The following is a 16,677-nucleotide window of genomic DNA, read 5'->3' as shown; positions in this document are numbered from 1 at the left end:
TTGAGCCATGATCCAGGCAAACAAACACACAAGTTTTATTGCTCAAAAGAAAAGAAGTCCGGAGATTCAAATCCCCCCAAAAAGGGGGTCATTTTAAAGTCAGCAATAATCACACTAACTGAAGTGGTTCTTACTGAAGATTTTTATCTTTGCACTGAGGAGACAAATATAAAATTCAAACCAGATGACCTGCTTTAATAACGTGTAATTGGACATCAAAACAGAGGAGTTGGAGCTCTCTGATCACTCTCTGATGAACTGCGCCTATCGCCTAATCGAGCTGCGACGATGCTCTCTGTAGTGCACACGGGCATCCACACCAACAGGAGGAGCTATAGTCGTGGGAATCTGCGCCCACAGGTGTGAACTCGCACTGCTGCTGCTGCTGAGCGCGTACCCGACTGCTACAGGTGTCCAGAGCTCAGAGCAACAAAGGTTCAAACCCGGGAGTGCGCTGTCGGAGTCGCGGGTGGGAGATGATCGACAGAAGAGGATAAGGAACTTGGGCAGAATTTAAAAGGTAAATGTTAAAACTTTGTTTTTCTTCCTTTATAAAGTTGGCGTGACGTGGACTAGTCCTCCACATCTTGCAGGCACAGGTGCGTCCAGCCTGACGGGTGGTTTCCTGACAGTCTGTCATTTCCTCGTTTTTTTCGTGTCAGCTTATTTCCTCAAACACAATGAAGTCGCTGTAGGGTGATCATTTGAGTCTGTCTGCTTCGCATGTGAGTGTGGATAAGTTACTATAAAAACAGATACTTTATTATTGTTGGAGCTACAGCGAAATAAACGAGGGCCAGCCCTCAACTCATTTATTAAGGGCCTCTATCGCATTAGGAACAGCACGAGGAATCATTTTATTACCCGAGAACAGAAATAAATCGCCTGGAGTCTTCAATTTATTTATTTAAACAACTCTATATGGCCAACATAATGGCAAAACATAACTAAAATGAATGTCCACATTTAATATTTCTTAAATGCTATACAAGGATAGCATGACAGGTGTTTACTTTGACTGCACAGATGTTATCTGTGAGCAAGTAATGGATTCATTTTTAAAAGACTGGACATGAATAACTTGAGCTTATTATATAATATTAAACTAAAGTGTATTTCTATCTAGTTTGGCATCTTGACAATCCTTTCTTTAAATATGTAACACACATTCTAGGGTCAACTTAAAAAAAAGCAGATCTGAAAATGTAAAACTGAGGTCAGAGGTCAAATGCGACTGATATTTCCACGCAAACTGTAATGTGATATTTAGAGTCCTCATACACCAGTATCATTTCCTGATTTTTGCCAATACAAACAAAGTCAGCAGAATCTAAAGCACACTTCTGAAGATAAAAGACATATTATGAAAGTTTGACTTTATTTGTCCTTAAAAAAGGTCAGAGGTCAAAGGAACGTAATATTTAGAATCCCTATATATCTATATGCTGTCAATATAAACAATGGCAGGAAGAAACATAGTTTTAAATAGCTTTATATAGCATTATTACCACTTTGACCTTTAGATAATTTTGCCTTTCTTTAAGGAGAGGTCAGAGGTCAAATCTTTGTATGATGATGCCTGATGCCTTTTCAGAATGTATTAGTATCAAAAGACTGAAATGTCTGCACTAACATTTTTATATTTTCTCTGTCTCTCTCAGTTTGAATCGCTCCATGTGACAGCTAGCAGGACGGACTCTAAGCTGCTCAAACATGAAGAGGATCAAGCAGATTGACATAAAGCGAGCCCTCGCTATGGCTGGAACCTTTAACTTCCTGTGCTCCTGCGCTAAAGCATGCTTGCTGCCCTTCCTCACCCTGTACTTCAGACAGCTTGGCCTGACTCCTGCCATGACGGGCATCGTCATGGGTACCAAGCACTTTATTACGCTGGTGTGGAGCCCCGCGGCGAGCCTGCTCTCCAAACACTACAACAAGAGACGAGCAGTGATCTGCGGCTCTGTCGTGTTTTCGGCAGCAGCCGCTCTGCTCCTCCTGCTCATCCCGCACACGGATATGCATGCATGGACTTGTAACGCCTCGGATCCGCATGTCGGCCCACCCCAAGATCCATCTGATGTATTGTCAGTGAACATCACTGGACCTGTAACATCCCATCCAAAACCTCATGTTTCCCAGTCGCTTGTCACTCATCTTCCTGATGCTGATAGGAAAGCTCCTGTTATTACAAATGAAACTTCACCTCATCACCATCACAATCACAGTCATACCACTGAATCTCCTCTTCTTTATGCGCCACAAAAGAATGAATCAAAGGTGCTTGAAAGTTCCAGCAGCTCTTTGGCAACTCCGGTCAGAAACAAGAGGTCTGAGCTGAAATCAGAGCAGCAAACGGGGGAGAAAAAGGATGAGAGTTCTTTGGGCTTCCTGGGCAGCCTAAAGGTGATGGACACTCAGCATCAGCTCTTCTTCTTGATACTCATCATCATGTGTGTGTGGGAGGTGGCATCCGCACCCTTGGAGTGGAATGTAGACGACGGCCTATACGAATATTTAGATTTCGCGGATGCCTCGGACCGCTACAGCAGCACCAGGGTGTGGGGTGTACTTGGAGCAGCATGCGGGGTTGGGGTAACCGGCCTGCTGGTGAGCCGACTGGCATGCCTCATAGCTGCTCAGACCTCAAGGAGTGTGGTGCATTTCTACTGCTATGCCAGCCTGGCATTTCTGGTCCTGCCCCTGGCCATGTCCCTCCCTCTCTACCTGAACAAGAAGCGAAACAGGACCAGCGGGCTCCTGAAAGCCCTGCAACTGGTGCGCGGCTCCCCACAGGCTGTGCTCTGCGTCTTCACCACCCTGCTGGTCGGGGTGGCGAACTCGGCCATCGACAACTTCCTCCTGTGGCAGATGCAGGATCGCGGAAGCAGTGAGCTGCACATGGGACTATCTCTTGCCCTCGCTCTGCTCTCGCAGGCCGCCTTCCCTCTGATGGCTGGCCGAGTCTCCAGGCTGCTCGGCCCTAGGAGGATGCTCGCAGTTGGAGCCGCGAGTCTCGGCCTGCAGTGCTTCTACTACTCCTTCCTCTGGGGAGCGTGGGCTGCACTGCCTGCTCAGGTGCTGAGTTGTTTCAGCAGCGGAGCTCTCTGGTGGGCCGTGAAGCTCCAGTGTGAGGACATCGCCACACCAGGGGCTGAGAGGAGCGTCAGGAGGGTCTACAAGTCCCTCTCTATTCATCTGGGTAGTGCACTGGGGAGTTTGGCTGGAGGGTTTGTGGCCCAAAGCATCGGGCTCACATGGATGTTCAGAGGACTGGCGATGGTTTTGATGGTGTGGTGTGTGTGCCTGCCCCTGCTCCAGTGGAAAGCCCCCCACCACCGCAGGATTAACTATTCCCGCCTGCTGGCAGCGGACGCAAGCGAGGCCAGTGACTCCGAGTCAGAACAGGAGAGAGACTGGCTTGATAAAGCAATGGAAAATGACAAAAGCAACAACAACAGTGCAAGGAAGGTAAACCACTAAAACCTCCAGACGGTGAAAATACTAAAAGGAGCATAAAGCAATTCTGTGAATAAGAAGAATAAATTCACTGTCACATAATAAATGAATCAGATTTTGCTATTAATATGGAAATGGGAGTCATCGTTCCCTTCGAGCTCTGCAGCCTTGCTTAAAGATATGTCACTCTTCATCACCAAGTTGCACAGTCCAGATGGGGATGATTAATTTCCCACCCTGACAGGATTCATTACAATCAAAAGTGTTGACTTTTCCTTCTCATTACTTTTCCATCAGAATTAAATGTTATGTCATCCAGTCTGTCCCTCCATTTTTTATTTTATTTTCTTTTATCAATCTGTGAGTGTCAGCTCTACGGATGGATTTTGGGATTCATCTCTGGGCCTCCTGAGCTTTTACTAATGTACATTTGCATAAGCGGTTATTGTTTTCTAAAGCAAAGAAGGCAGCAGGATTACAGCCGAGCAAATCAATTACTCAGTGCCGCCGGGCAGCTTAAACAGCCTGAGGTATTGTGTTAATGGAAGCATGGAAGCTTCTCTCATGGTGTATAAACACAAGACGTGTGCAAAAGGTGAGGCCAAACTGTTGCACCACCACACCCGAACCTGCTGTTAATCAGCTGGAGGAGTCGCAGCTGACTGCTCTCACTTATCAGCTTTGTGTCTCCCTCTGGGCTCTAAACTCTGAACTGAAGATATAGATGAAGCAAGATGAAAATCTTTGTTTATGTGTATTGAACTGGGGTAACTTGAGCACATTCAGAATGTCTTGTGCAAAAATGACTTGAGTTGTACAGCCCTGAGCTGCGACGACAGTCAGAAGACACCTGTTTAAAATTTTATTTGTCTAATTTATATTTCTGCTCATGTCAGATGTTCTCTCTCCATAAAAGATGGATTTAGACTGTGAAACCTTAAATCTGCATTTCTTGCACTGACCAGCAGGGGGCAAATGCTACGTTTGGAGAAAGGACTCCAATTACATAGAAGTCTATATGAAAGAGAACCTATTTCTGAACCAATTTATCATAAATGCTTTTCCAATGAGTTTATGGTCTCAATTCTGAGCATCAAGTGTTCTTATTTTGTAAATTTTGGTCCAGTTTAGAGTTTAATAGACAATAAATGAGAGTATACTATAGGACGGGGTGGGCAACTACAGGCCCCGAGGGCCGGTGTCCTGCAGGTTTTAGATGTGTCCTTGATCCAACACAGCTGATTCAAATGGCTAAATTACCTCCTCTACATGTCTTGAAGTTCTCCAGCCGCCTGGTAATGAACTAATCATGTGATTCAGGTGTGTTGACCCAGGGTGAGATCTAAAACTTGCAGGACACCGGCTCTCGAGGCCTGGAGTTGCCCACCGCTGCTATAGGACATGGCTTCACAAGTACAAGTGTAACTTCATAGAGTCCTCAGTCAGATTCAACGTTGCTCAAGATGGCTATGGCATAAACTGCTGAACTAAAAGCTTTAAAAACCAGTCAGTGGAGTAACACTGGTTAAGTCCATCTTTTGTATACAGTCTGTGGGAATGCTGTAAGTCACAGGTGTCGAACTCCAGGCCTCGAGGGCCGGTGTCCTGCAGGTTTAGATGTGTCCTTGATCCAACACAGCTGATTCAAAAGGCAAAATGACCTCCACAACATGTCTTGAAGTTCTCCAGAGGCCTGGTAATGAACTAATCATTTGATTCAGGTGTGTTGACCCAGGGTGGTATCTAAAACCTGCAGGACACCGGCTCTCGAGGCCTGGAGTTCGACACCTCTGCTGTAAGTGGAAAAAAATCCCAAAACGTTTTGTCTCCAAATGAAAACTGTGAAATCTGATATTTTACCTCCGGTTTTGTCTTCACTTAAAAGTGCTAAACATTTAATTTCTATGCAGTGAAGTAGCATTGATCTAAGGGCTCCATAAGATTATTATAGTTGCAGGGTTGTTGTTTTTTTGTTTTTTTTAATGGTATATAAAAGAAATGATTGTGATGTGTTTGGGGGGTAGATAGTAAAAACTTGAATGTGCGACACATTTTGAGCCAGTTTTAGAAACAGTGTTCACTCTGTCGGGCTTACAGATGTTCTTGCCTTGTCATATAACATGAATGGCAGTCATTTTCCTTCATGTGCTTCTGGGCTTGTGGCAACAAATGTGTGAAGTGTCTGGCTGGCTTCGTGGCTGTGGGACATGGCTATCTATGGCACAGTGGCAGCTCTAGTGTGCGGGCAGACGCATGCTGCACTCCCCGAACATCTGGCCTGCTGCCTCGAGGGCCCGCCTGCGTGAAATCGAGTTCTCTCCACTTTGTCGAGAGCTGAACTCAGTCAGGCTAGATGAAAAATTCATGATGATAGACAGCTGGATTCTCCTGTGGAGAGTGCTACTGTTGTGGTTACAGTGGAGGAAACCATTAAAACGGAAGAAGTCTGTTTAACCTTTGTTGTCTTTTGTTGTTTTAAAATGAGGATACCTTTGTGCCTTTGCCTAACATCCAGTGAACCTGTGTAGAGATTTTTTTTTATGACCACCATAGTAATCCACACTGAGATAGACTGCGATTGACGCTGATGATGATGGTTCTCTGAGAGTGGAACCATGAGAGGTATACCTGAACTTTTTGAGGGAAGGATTTGAAAGTTTGACTAAAATGTCTCCGTTCATTGATCTCCATGAATTCTGATTCAGACTTTTGTGCTCCTCTGAAGGTGAAGTGAAGGGAAGTCGGTTCAGTTTTGGATTTAAAAAAGCAGAACTTGCTTATAAAGAGATTTCGTTCCCCAACTTTGGGAAAGAGTACATTCATGACAAGCACTGCTGTCTATAAATATCACCTGGCATGGCTTTAGGCTCCTTATAATCTGACATCCTTTAAGATCTTAATGTGACTCAGAGTGAAAGAACAAATTTAGTTTGGAGCATTTTTTTTTCTCTCTTGATGGATTTAATTATAATTTTCCACATTCTCCCACTTTGCACTCATTGCTTTGCTCCTGCCAGTCAGTAGGTGGAGCCTCGGAGCTCGCATGAGGTGCAACAGCTTTCTTTTTTCCATGCTCAGAGATCCACGGCTGTAGGACTGGATGGACTCAGCATCAGCTGGCAGCTGTCCTCTCTTTGTGTTTCCTCACACGTTTGGGCAATGCTGCATGGACCTGGGGGACACCTTTTAATATTCATTTTAAGCTTGTGCGAGAATCTCCTTTGAATTTCCTCTGCAGACAAAGAAGAAGAAGTGTCTTTTTTTTTCTTTTTAAGAAAAATGGAAAAAGAGAGAAAATCCTCTCAAGTGTGCGGCGCTCTGGAAGACACGCAGGTGGATGAAGCGGCGGAAAAAGCAGGTGACTTTCTGAGCATCGTGTTTGAGTTTGCCTGTGTGCGTGTGCTGTTGCTGCGAGAAGTGATCTAGGAAGGAAGCAGACTTTTAGATCCTTGAAGATCACCACTGTGAGCATCATGTTAAAGTTGTATGTCAGCAGGGCCGTAGCCAGGGCTCCCTCGGGCTGGGGGCGGGCTATGTGTAAGAAGTTTACTAGAATAGATCAGTTATCAACATTAATCCCATCTCGTATGGACAATTAATTAAACGATGTCAACCTTTTTTATTACAATTGTTTGTCATTCCCTAATATACTCAAATTTTAAAATATAAATACACAAATGGCAATAAAAGCAAAATGAGGCAACCAGCAGCTTGGTCTGCAGCAATGTGCCTGAAAGTAATCCTTTAATTTTTTTTTGTTTTTTTTTAATGAGAGCAAAAACTGTCAATCTCTTTAACTGACATATAGATTTTTTTTCTCTAAAAAAAAAAATGAAACGCAGTGGAAGATAATCTCCACGTATTCACATTTCTGTGACACAAGAAGAGGAAAAGTGGTGCATTCAGCTGAGGCGTGCACTTTTTTTTTTTTACTTAAAGAATGATGCAGCTGTCTGAACTCTGCAGCCCAAACAAAGTCTCCTCGGTCAGTAGTCCCAACAGCTGTAGTTTATATGCCGACCAAAATTAGAACATTTTACTTAAAATAACATTTTACTGAATTTGTAAAAAATATATATATATTTATGGGAACATCTGTATACTGTTAGGGCTATAAGTATTTGGACAATGACACTTTTTTCTGTAATTTTATCATAATTAATCTTAAATCAAAAAGTAAAAGCTGTGATTGAAGTGTGGAATTTCAGCTTATAGTTAAGAGACCTGACAGAGGTTAGAGTTAAGTGTCAATCATATATATTTCAGCCTGTAATATTCTTAATATTTATAACTGAACGATTTGTATATATTAGTGCTGTTTCTTAAATTTGTAATTTTTGTAATATATCGTATTATTTAATTAGTCTGTTACTGTCTTAGAGCAACTATAACCTACATCATTTCTTATGGATCATTAAAGTATTCTGATTGTGACCAACAAAGTTTTTCATTAATTGTTTTAGGAATAACATTTTTATGCCTTGTTCTCTGCATTCAGAGACTCAAACGTAATTAGTAATTAATGTTTTTAATGGTCCTCAGCTGGAAAAAAAGGGTGGAGTGCCCACTCCGGGTCAGGGACGAGTTCCTGCCCCAAGTGGAGGAGTTTAAGTATCTGGGGGTCTTGTTCACGAGTGATGGGAGAAGGGAGCCGGAGATCGACAGACGGATTGGTGCAGATTGTACCGGTCTGTTGTGGTGAAGAGAGAGCTGAGTGTAAAAGCGAAGCTCTCAATTTACCGGTCGATCTACGTCCCTACCCTCACCCATGGTGACGAGCTGTGGGTAGTGACCGAAAGAATGAGATCGCGAATACAAGCGGCGGAAATGAGCTTCCTCCGAAGGGTGGCTGGCCTCTCCCTTGGAGATAGGGTGAGAAGTTCAGCCATCTGGGAGGGGCTCAGAGTAGAGCAGCTGCTCCTTCACATCGAAAGGAGCCAGCTGAGGTGGTTCAGACATCTGCCAAGGATGCCCCCTGGGCGCCTCCTGGGTGAGGTTTTCCAGGCATGCCCCACCGGGAGGAGGCCCCGGGGCAGATCCAGGACATGCTGGAGAGATTATATCTCTCGGCTGGCCTTGGAACGCCTTGGTGTTCCCCCGGACAAGCTGGGGAAGGTGGCTGGGGAGAGGGAGGTCTGGGCTTCTCTGCTTGGGCTGCTGCCCCCGCGACCCGGCCCCGGATAAGCGGAAGAAGATGGATGGATATTTTTAATAGTGGGATAAAATTTAGAACTCGTGCTTCTGTGCTGTGTTTCCTGCCTTGTGTTGCTCTGCTTGGCCTTTGCTGCAGTCACCTTCAGCTGCTGCTTGCTTGTGGGTCTTTGCACCTTCAGTTTTGTCACACACTTATGGACCTACAGCAACATTCAAAAGGGTAAAAAAAAAGTTACGGTTGACAGCAGCAAAAATCTGAAAGGAAACGACATCAAAGATTTTTGGATTGGGTGCTCGAGACGAGTAAACGATACAGTTTGCGTGTTGACATGAAGCTTCTGTACAAAGTGAATAATTTAAAGTGACAGGGTGAAATAAAAAGCTTCAAACAGTTTCTGACAGAAAGCTCGGAGCCAAAAAAAAAATGACAAAAGGAACGCATGCAGATTGCTTCAACACTAAAACACCTGCTGATAATTAATATGTAGATGAACAGCGGCGGGATTGCCATGTGGGGAGTTTTGAGGGTTTTTGTTTGTGTTGGCTCGCTGTTCAGTGTGATTGTAGTATGTTTTCACACAAGGTCGGGTAATTAAAAGCCAATCCAAGCTCTGCTGGATGACTCATCGCTCCTGGTGAGGAGTAGGAGGCTGCGGGAGCAGGGTGGGGAATGCAGTTATTCAGGGACGTGCAGAGAGTTACTTGGGGGAAGTATCCACAAAGCTCTGATCACATCGTAGCGGGAAGCTGTTTTAGACCCAAGGTGGTTTTAATTGCTTGTTTGACTATCTTGATTTTGATTTTCCTGGAGAAATTTGCCACACATGGCTTACATGTTAAAATCCATTGTTGCAATCAAGTTAAAATAAAAACTGCAAGTATTCGACAAGCCAACAATACTGACTTTGCTTTCAATGTGCACAGACAGCAACAGCTTGCATAATTAGCCTGTGATGCATGAATCAGCACCCACAATACCAAAGCTCTGCACCTGGATCTCTTGAAAAAATCCAGTTGTACACCTGTCCTGCTGCTACATTTAAATATTAGAAGTATACATAGATTAAAGTTACACATGCAAACCACACGCTGGTAATAGTAATCAGCTGTTCTTATGAAGACTGCTCATCACACTCTATGCTATGCTGGGATTTCCAGGGTAATTCAGTTAACAAAAGATACTTAAAAGGGACATATCATGCTTGTTCAGATTTTTTTTTTTTTTCATGTACTCTACCAGAGTAGCTTTGCACAAGTCACAGTTCAAAATAATGCTTATTTATCTTAACAAGTCTGGAGGCTGTAGCCCCTCTGTTTATCCACCATCTTAAACAAACTGTGCTAGCTCTTTCTCCTCTTCTTTAAGCTAGTTTCATCTGATTGGCTGCCCCTTAAATATACGATTTGAATATAGGTGCGCCGGACATGACCATATCAGGGGTATCTACGGTGGCCCTGAGTGGTCAAACACACTGCAGCTTAAGAAAACAGCAGCAAATAGAAAAATACTGATGACCGTCAGTGCTACACCTCAGCCTCTTAGTAGATGCACCTATGGTAAATATTTGAAAATCCTAGGTGACTTCCTTCTTGACTTATAGCATTCAGAGATGGTTTTGGGAACACAATAATGTGACAGAACAGCTGTGAAAGTGAAGGAGACTGAGACACGCTTAAAAAAAGCGGAGGATTCATCTCTATTGTGATGGAGAAAAAGAAGCCACTCATGTGTGTTTTAATACTGTAGATACATGTTTGCTGTTAGCTTGTTGCTTCATGGTCTCCACAAAAGACAATAAAGCAACAAGATTTTTGTGATATTTTTTCTCAGTGTTTTTTCTTTTTCCATTGTGTTTTATTCAATTTCTGTTGTGTTTTGTGTGATATTTGCAATATTTTATATTTGTGCTTTTGACCTCTCAGGTCTACTATAGATAACCGCTCCCAGTGACTTCATTCAGAGCCACAAGGTGAAAAAATGGGCAAAACAGAGCACTTAGGGCACTCACGGATTACATACACTGAGATCATCATATAATACTCTGGCTATGTTTAATACGAGTGCACACTTTGCAGCTATACATACATGTTTAAAAATAAGGAAAAGCGTAACGGGTCCTCTGTATGCCTCCATGTTCGGAGCTAACTATGAGTAAACTCTCCAAGGTGTATTATCAGACCCAAACAGCTGTATTCTGATCTTGTCTGTCTCTCAGCAGATGATGTCATTTCCATGGCCGACTCCACAATCACCGTCGAGGATATCGAAGGAGAGCTGTTCAGAATCGAACGAATACGAGACATTCTCGTGCGGAGAGAGTCAGAGCTGAGATACATGTAAGATCTGCCTGTTCTCCAGACCTCTTCGTGTTAGGTACATTTAAACATGCTCAGGGCATAAATCCAGACTACATCTCATTAGTTTAGTTTGTTTTTTTAGGATTTATGGTTCTCTGTCTGTTGGAGGAGGAGAGCTTTTGTAAGAGGATGAAATATTCCTCTGTTATCTCATGTGATGTTTTACTGTTTGGTCCCCTGCTGCCACATACACTACAAAACTTTAAAGTTCAGGGATCTGAATGCACCAATATACTGCTAAGATACCCTCAGGAGTCAGAGATGATGCACCACAACTGTCAACCATCAGTGACTGGAGCAGCCATGTGGATGATGGAAGTGAGGAAAACAGCCGTGCTATTTCAGGCCTTAGCAGACGAACAGCACATACACACCCACAGTTTGTTTGTTATTTTATTCGATCTTGAAAGCTGGCTTTTGTTTCTGCTGGTCTTTTCTCATTATTTTGGCGCAGCAGAGTAAGAAAGAGAGGCTAGCACTGTATAATATAGCCATATGGTGAACTTGAAAACTGAAAATAATCATTGTTGTTCTGGGTTTTGTTTTGTCTTTTGATGAAATATGTCATAAATATCATCTCTTTTCATGTTCAGCCATAACCAGAGGGTGAGAAGTGGTGCACAGTCTCAATGTTCCTATCTCTCTTTTACTTTCACTCACAATTATTAAAGCCATGGTTTTACTTTTTTACTAAACATGTAGCTGGGAGTCTTGGCTTAAATACATGAAGCAGGAAAAATTGTGCAAATAACAACAGTTCTAATAAGAATCCTGTGAAAAATCTGTTAATTTACTCTGTTCATTTAATCTGCATGGTTTCATCCGTTTGACTGCATGCAGAAACCAAGCTGGTGCAATTACTTTTGTAGTAGTTCCCAGACTACTTTTAAATCAGGGTTAGCGCTCATCCTATTCCAGGAGAAGTGAAACCCAACTTGTCAGATCAATTATAGACACAAAGCCTATTTCAGATTCCCACTGATACGTATTGTGGTCAACATATGGTTCCATTTCCTAAGTAAGACGTCAAACTTTAGACGTCACTTGTTCATGTGATTTATTTGTTCATGTAATTTTACATGGAAATGAAATTGATGACACAAAGAATATTTATTATAGTTTATTTCTTTGACCTTTTAAACAACAGGTTTAGCTGTTTCCTGTGTAGAGAGCCTTTTACCCGACCTTTTATAATAATAACTGCCAATAGATAACTTTTTTATTCTACTATGTGGATAGTGTTATAACTTCAGACTTTGTCACATTAAAAATAAAATTGTACAGAACTGTGTAGAGTACTGCATAAAAGTTTTAACACAACACAAAGTAGTCATGGATTGGTCTCTCCAGAGCCCGGATCTCAGCATTATTTAAGCAGTGAAGGGTTAATCTTGACAAAGAACAGAACAAAAGGCAGCCAACATGAAAAGAAAAGCTTTCAATGTCCTTCAAGAAGTCTAGAGAATTGTTCCTGAACACTACTTAAAGACACTACAAGAAGTCTGCATAAGAAAGTTCAGGCATAACAGAGTTCAAGAATAACGGTGGTCGTACCAAATACTGACTTTCAAGCTCACCACAATTGTAGAAATTCTCTTTTTGCCTGTGTTTCCATGTAAGTTTGCACACATTTCATTTAATCACTGCACATACTTTTCCATTTTCCTAGCAAAATATAAAGAAATGAAGGGTTGCTCAAGACTTTTGAAGAACTTAAGTTTACTTTTGCCCAATGTCAACAACTAAGCAGGTCATATAGTTATTTCTTGGCTGACTTTCCATTCTGTTGTTAATGTTTAACAGCACATCCTTTTAAGCAGTTAATATAGTTAGCTAACTATTAGAGAACAGCATTAGCAAAGAGATAATAAGATAAACGTTTTACATTCAGGGCTCCCCTTTATCTGGGTAGCAAAGCTTAAAAACTAAAAAGATTAAAAGTAACAAAATTAAGTAGGTGAATCTCAAACTCAACCTTTGAAGCATAGTTCTATTATTTATCCAACACTGTTTGGGTTTATTTTGATCTCTATGTTCTCTGAGTATCTTTCCTGGGGTTTTTTTTTTTTTTTTTTTTTTTTTTTTTGGTGGGGGGGGGGGTTGTACCACAGAAGTCCTCTTATAGGCAGCAAACACATCCTCGTCCTTTAGGCTCTCTGTGACATTCATACAAACTCCTGCTTTCAAGCATTTTGAATAAACACGTCGCTGTGAGCCTATGAGTCACGCTGGCATATATACAGCTGAAGTACACTGAAGTGAAACCTATTTAATTAAAGCAGCAGCTCAGAGCACATCTATTACAGTCACTTTCCTCTTTTTAACACCACTGTTATTTATAGCAGCCCACACGTATGCGCACACGCCGCCACATACACAGATAATACCCATGCAACCAGCCCCTGTTGTTTGGAAATCGCCATCAGAGTCAGAGGACAAAATGAGATGTGATACTGTTGGGTGTGATTCATTCACAGAGGGCAATGTGGTGGCGTTACTTCAGCTAATAAACCACTGTCATCTGTGGCCAAAAGCTGAGTCCAGTGGTTGTTTCTTTGATATACCCATACAATTGTCACACAAGGTGGGAATTACCACATAAAACATATTTTTTCTAAAGCCCATGTGAAGACAAGTGTAGCTTAACTGTTGTTTTACCTGAATATCAGCTTGTTTGCTGCAGATATCTAAAGTTTGGTGAAGAAATATTTTCTTTATTTGTCTTTTTTTCTCTCAGGATGGACGACATCCAGCTCTGCAAAGAAATCACAAGGCTGAAGCAGGAGTTGCAGAAGCTTGTCTCAATTCCAGGTAAATTAAAAAGTAGCCTGCGCCTCTCGACTTTAACCTGGTGACAGTGTGCTTTGAGCGGGGCCTGTGCGGTTCTTGTTTGCTCTGTCATAGTTGAAAAGATATGAGCTGTCTCCAGTAACGCAGTTCAGCGAGGACTGGAGTGAATTAAGCACATCTTCAGAACGAGCTTGCTGTCAATTAAAGAAAAATACTTTTTAAAAGAAAGGTTTTCAGGTAAAGCAACAATGAGCCTCTGGAGCCTTTTCTGTGTTCTACTTAAATTTTATTTCTTTATTGTCGAAGGAATACTCGCATTCCTCTGTTCATTAAGTTGAGATGGAAACCCAGAGAGAAAAGACAGTTGCTCTGGCAACTAAAAAGAAAAGTAGTAAAACTACCATAAAAAAATTCCAAACTGTTCATTTGTTTGGAAGTGAGCAAACTTACAAATTCAGTGAAGGACGCAGTACTTATTTCCCCCGCTGAGTGCAGAAGGGCATAAGAATCTATATTCTTGGTCGACTCTTGTGGTCCCAAAAAGAAGTCAAGATGAAAATGACCCTACTCACTCACCTCACTAACATTTATAACAAGTTCGTTTCTCATCGTACTGAATACAACACGATGGGAGTAAAATAGAGGATGAAGCAGCTTTGAATTAAAGCTCAAGGCTTCTCAATGAAACTGACAGATGCTGGCACAGTGGCTACATCCATCTCTTTTTATAAAGTCTGTTGGTACACTGCACAGTGACTACAATTTCTAACAGAAGGCTTGTCTCGTGACTACTGAACAGACAAAGACAAGTCCAAAGAGGACCGGGAGAGAGAAGAGAAGCTGCTGCAGCAGATCAACAAGCTGGTGGAGACCAGAGACTTCCTTGTGGACGACGTAGAGTTTGAAAGGCTGAGGTGAGGCTAATGGATGAAAAGAACTTTGACTGAGTGCCACACTCTGGTATTCAGGGGGATTACAGAGATGAGTCAGACATAAAAAGCATCTCCTGACTTGTCTTTTAATTCTACAGTTTATTATTGATTATCGGTTCTGTTCTGTCAGAGCACTTCGGTTCACCACCTTTGCCGTGTAACAGAATCTGGACAATAATCTGATCCTTCATGTGATGTTTCCACTGACAAAAGCGCATACAGCTTTAAAGCCTTAATTAGTTATTTGTTACTTAATTCTTCATATAGCTCCACTCCTACGAAGCCCCTTTGTATATTTTCCTAATTAATGATAGCATGTCCACCATCACTCACAGATCAGCTGTCGCTTCTGATAACTAGGTTGTTATTTCGGAGAAAAATCTGCCTGTAAAAACTTAGCAGGAGCGTGACAGTCACCTCCGCTCGTTAGTTAAAGTAAATGCGAAAATATTCTGAACTGTGAGGATGCTGTGATGCCCACAGCCTGGGATTTAAAGCAAGCCTTGTGGTGTTTAACAAGATGTAATAAAAATTTTAAACCCTGTAATTCACAGTGAATAACAAGGAAATATGCTTTTTCACAGGGAGAGAGAGGAAGACAGAGAGATGGCAGCCTTCTTACAGTCCAAATTTCCCAAAGCTTTGGCTGCAAAAGGTGAGTCTAACCAGAAAGCTGGCAGTTAACAGTTAACTATTGAAGCCAGTTAAGTAACCAGTAAATCTTAATGATTGTGAACCCACTGTGGTGATTGTACTGTCATGTCCTCTCCTTTAAGCTTCAGGTGCTTCGCAAGATCGAAAGGTGGCGTTTAAATCCCAGCAGACCTCAGCGCCGCTTCTCACGAAAACCGGCCTCACGCTGCTGAAAGACTGCTGCGGCTTCACCTGCTCCGTCATGTGACTCAGAAAGCCCAGAAAGTGGGTTCTGCTCATCTGGGCGTTGAGTTTTCAGTGGGAGAAATGTTTCGTCACACATCCCAAGTGACCAGACGTTAAGACGAAAAGTGACAACAGTTGATACTATCTTCAAATGTACGTTTGTTAGTGTGTGTGTGCGTGTGTGCACATAAACAGGCTTCCTCAGTGCTTTCTTGTATCAGCTGTGTCCTTACAGGAAAGATTATATGTGTTCTGCTGTAATGTGAGTGACATGTACTGAAATAGTTTGTTTGGTGTGCTGCTGTGAAATACCGTGTATTGCAGCAGGAGAGCTTGCCGCCTTATGAATCTGCTAATGATTCCTGCTCGGTTACAGTACTTAGACGTTATTGTAGCTGCTCTGACGGTGCCATTAGCCTTTGAAGATATATTAGAAAGTGGAAATGCAGATATCTCTCTGAGAGCAAACTCTTACCAGTCTCACTTTGGCATTTGCTGTGGCGCATTGATTAATGTAATTACATTGTTATGACTGTAACTGGGCATAACTTGTTTTTTAGTAAGGAGTCATGCAGTGTTTGTTTAAAAAGAACATTTAAAAGACGAGTTTCACATGTGAGATCTGATTCATAGTAAACAACTGTGTCCACTGTTTAGTAAGTTTCATGTAACTCTTAATGTAGCATCTTGGAGTGTTGTAATAAAGATTTTTAGTGCTCTTCCTTTGTGTTTGTCCTAAATATTAGATCCACTGGTTAAAGGAGCCTCCTCCCTTCTGTAAGTGTTCGGTGATCGCTCGCTGATATTTCCCTGTGCTTCGTTTAATATGTGGTCCACGTAGTTCATGGACTCCTTCGCTGACTCCATCCAGAGACTACTCCAGCTGTGTGTAGCAGCAGTGTCAGCTCTAAAGTTCCCATTTTTAAAAGATATCATCAACACATCAGCAACATCAGACTCAGCTATAAAATCATGAGCAATTTTTAATAATAAGAATAATGTTTCATGTAATTATTAAAATAGTACATATTACATAGATAGAAAGAATGATTGATATGCATTGTTTATTAGATACAGCTTGCTAGGAGCACCTTTTGCCTTCAAAGCT

At 42.1% G+C, this 16,677-nt stretch overlaps 2 protein-coding genes across 4 annotated transcripts; both read left to right on the top strand.

Moving 5' to 3' along the window:
• The first annotated feature begins 341 nt into the window (after nt 1-341).
• mfsd6l (major facilitator superfamily domain containing 6-like) lies at nt 342-3,774 on the top strand. The gene is made up of 2 exons (XM_004562990.3): nt 342-520; nt 1,662-3,774. Exon 2 carries the CDS (start codon nt 1,714-1,716, stop codon nt 3,478-3,480), a length of 1,767 nt encoding a protein of 588 aa, XP_004563047.3. The 5' UTR covers nt 342-520; nt 1,662-1,713; the 3' UTR covers nt 3,481-3,774.
• Nucleotides 3,775-4,632: 858 nt separating this feature from the next.
• On the top strand, nt 4,633-16,282 carry zgc:171844 (bMERB domain-containing protein 1). 3 transcript variants are annotated; one of them, XM_004562987.2, is made up of 7 exons: nt 4,633-5,251; nt 6,732-6,814; nt 10,830-10,947; nt 13,706-13,779; nt 14,558-14,672; nt 15,275-15,345; nt 15,467-16,282. In XM_004562987.2, the coding sequence occupies exons 2-7, from the start codon at nt 6,736-6,738 to the stop codon at nt 15,589-15,591; spliced, it is 582 nt and encodes a 193-aa protein (XP_004563044.2). In that variant the 5' UTR covers nt 4,633-5,251; nt 6,732-6,735; the 3' UTR covers nt 15,592-16,282. The 3 variants fall into 3 exon arrangements, with proteins under 3 accessions (XP_004563044.2, XP_012777787.2, XP_004563045.2); XM_012922333.2 differs by having other exon boundaries at nt 10,827-10,947; XM_004562988.2 differs by lacking the exon at nt 4,633-5,251 and having other exon boundaries at nt 5,264-6,814; nt 10,827-10,947; nt 15,473-16,282.
• The last annotated feature ends 395 nt before the right edge of the window (nt 16,283-16,677 follow it).

Source organism: Maylandia zebra, linkage group LG4, assembly GCF_041146795.1.
Source record: "Maylandia zebra isolate NMK-2024a linkage group LG4, Mzebra_GT3a, whole genome shotgun sequence".
Classification (NCBI taxonomy): Eukaryota; Metazoa; Chordata; class Actinopteri; order Cichliformes; family Cichlidae; genus Maylandia; species Maylandia zebra.
Note: the sequence above shows the minus strand (reverse complement) of the source record. Positions and strands in the feature narration are given on the sequence as shown.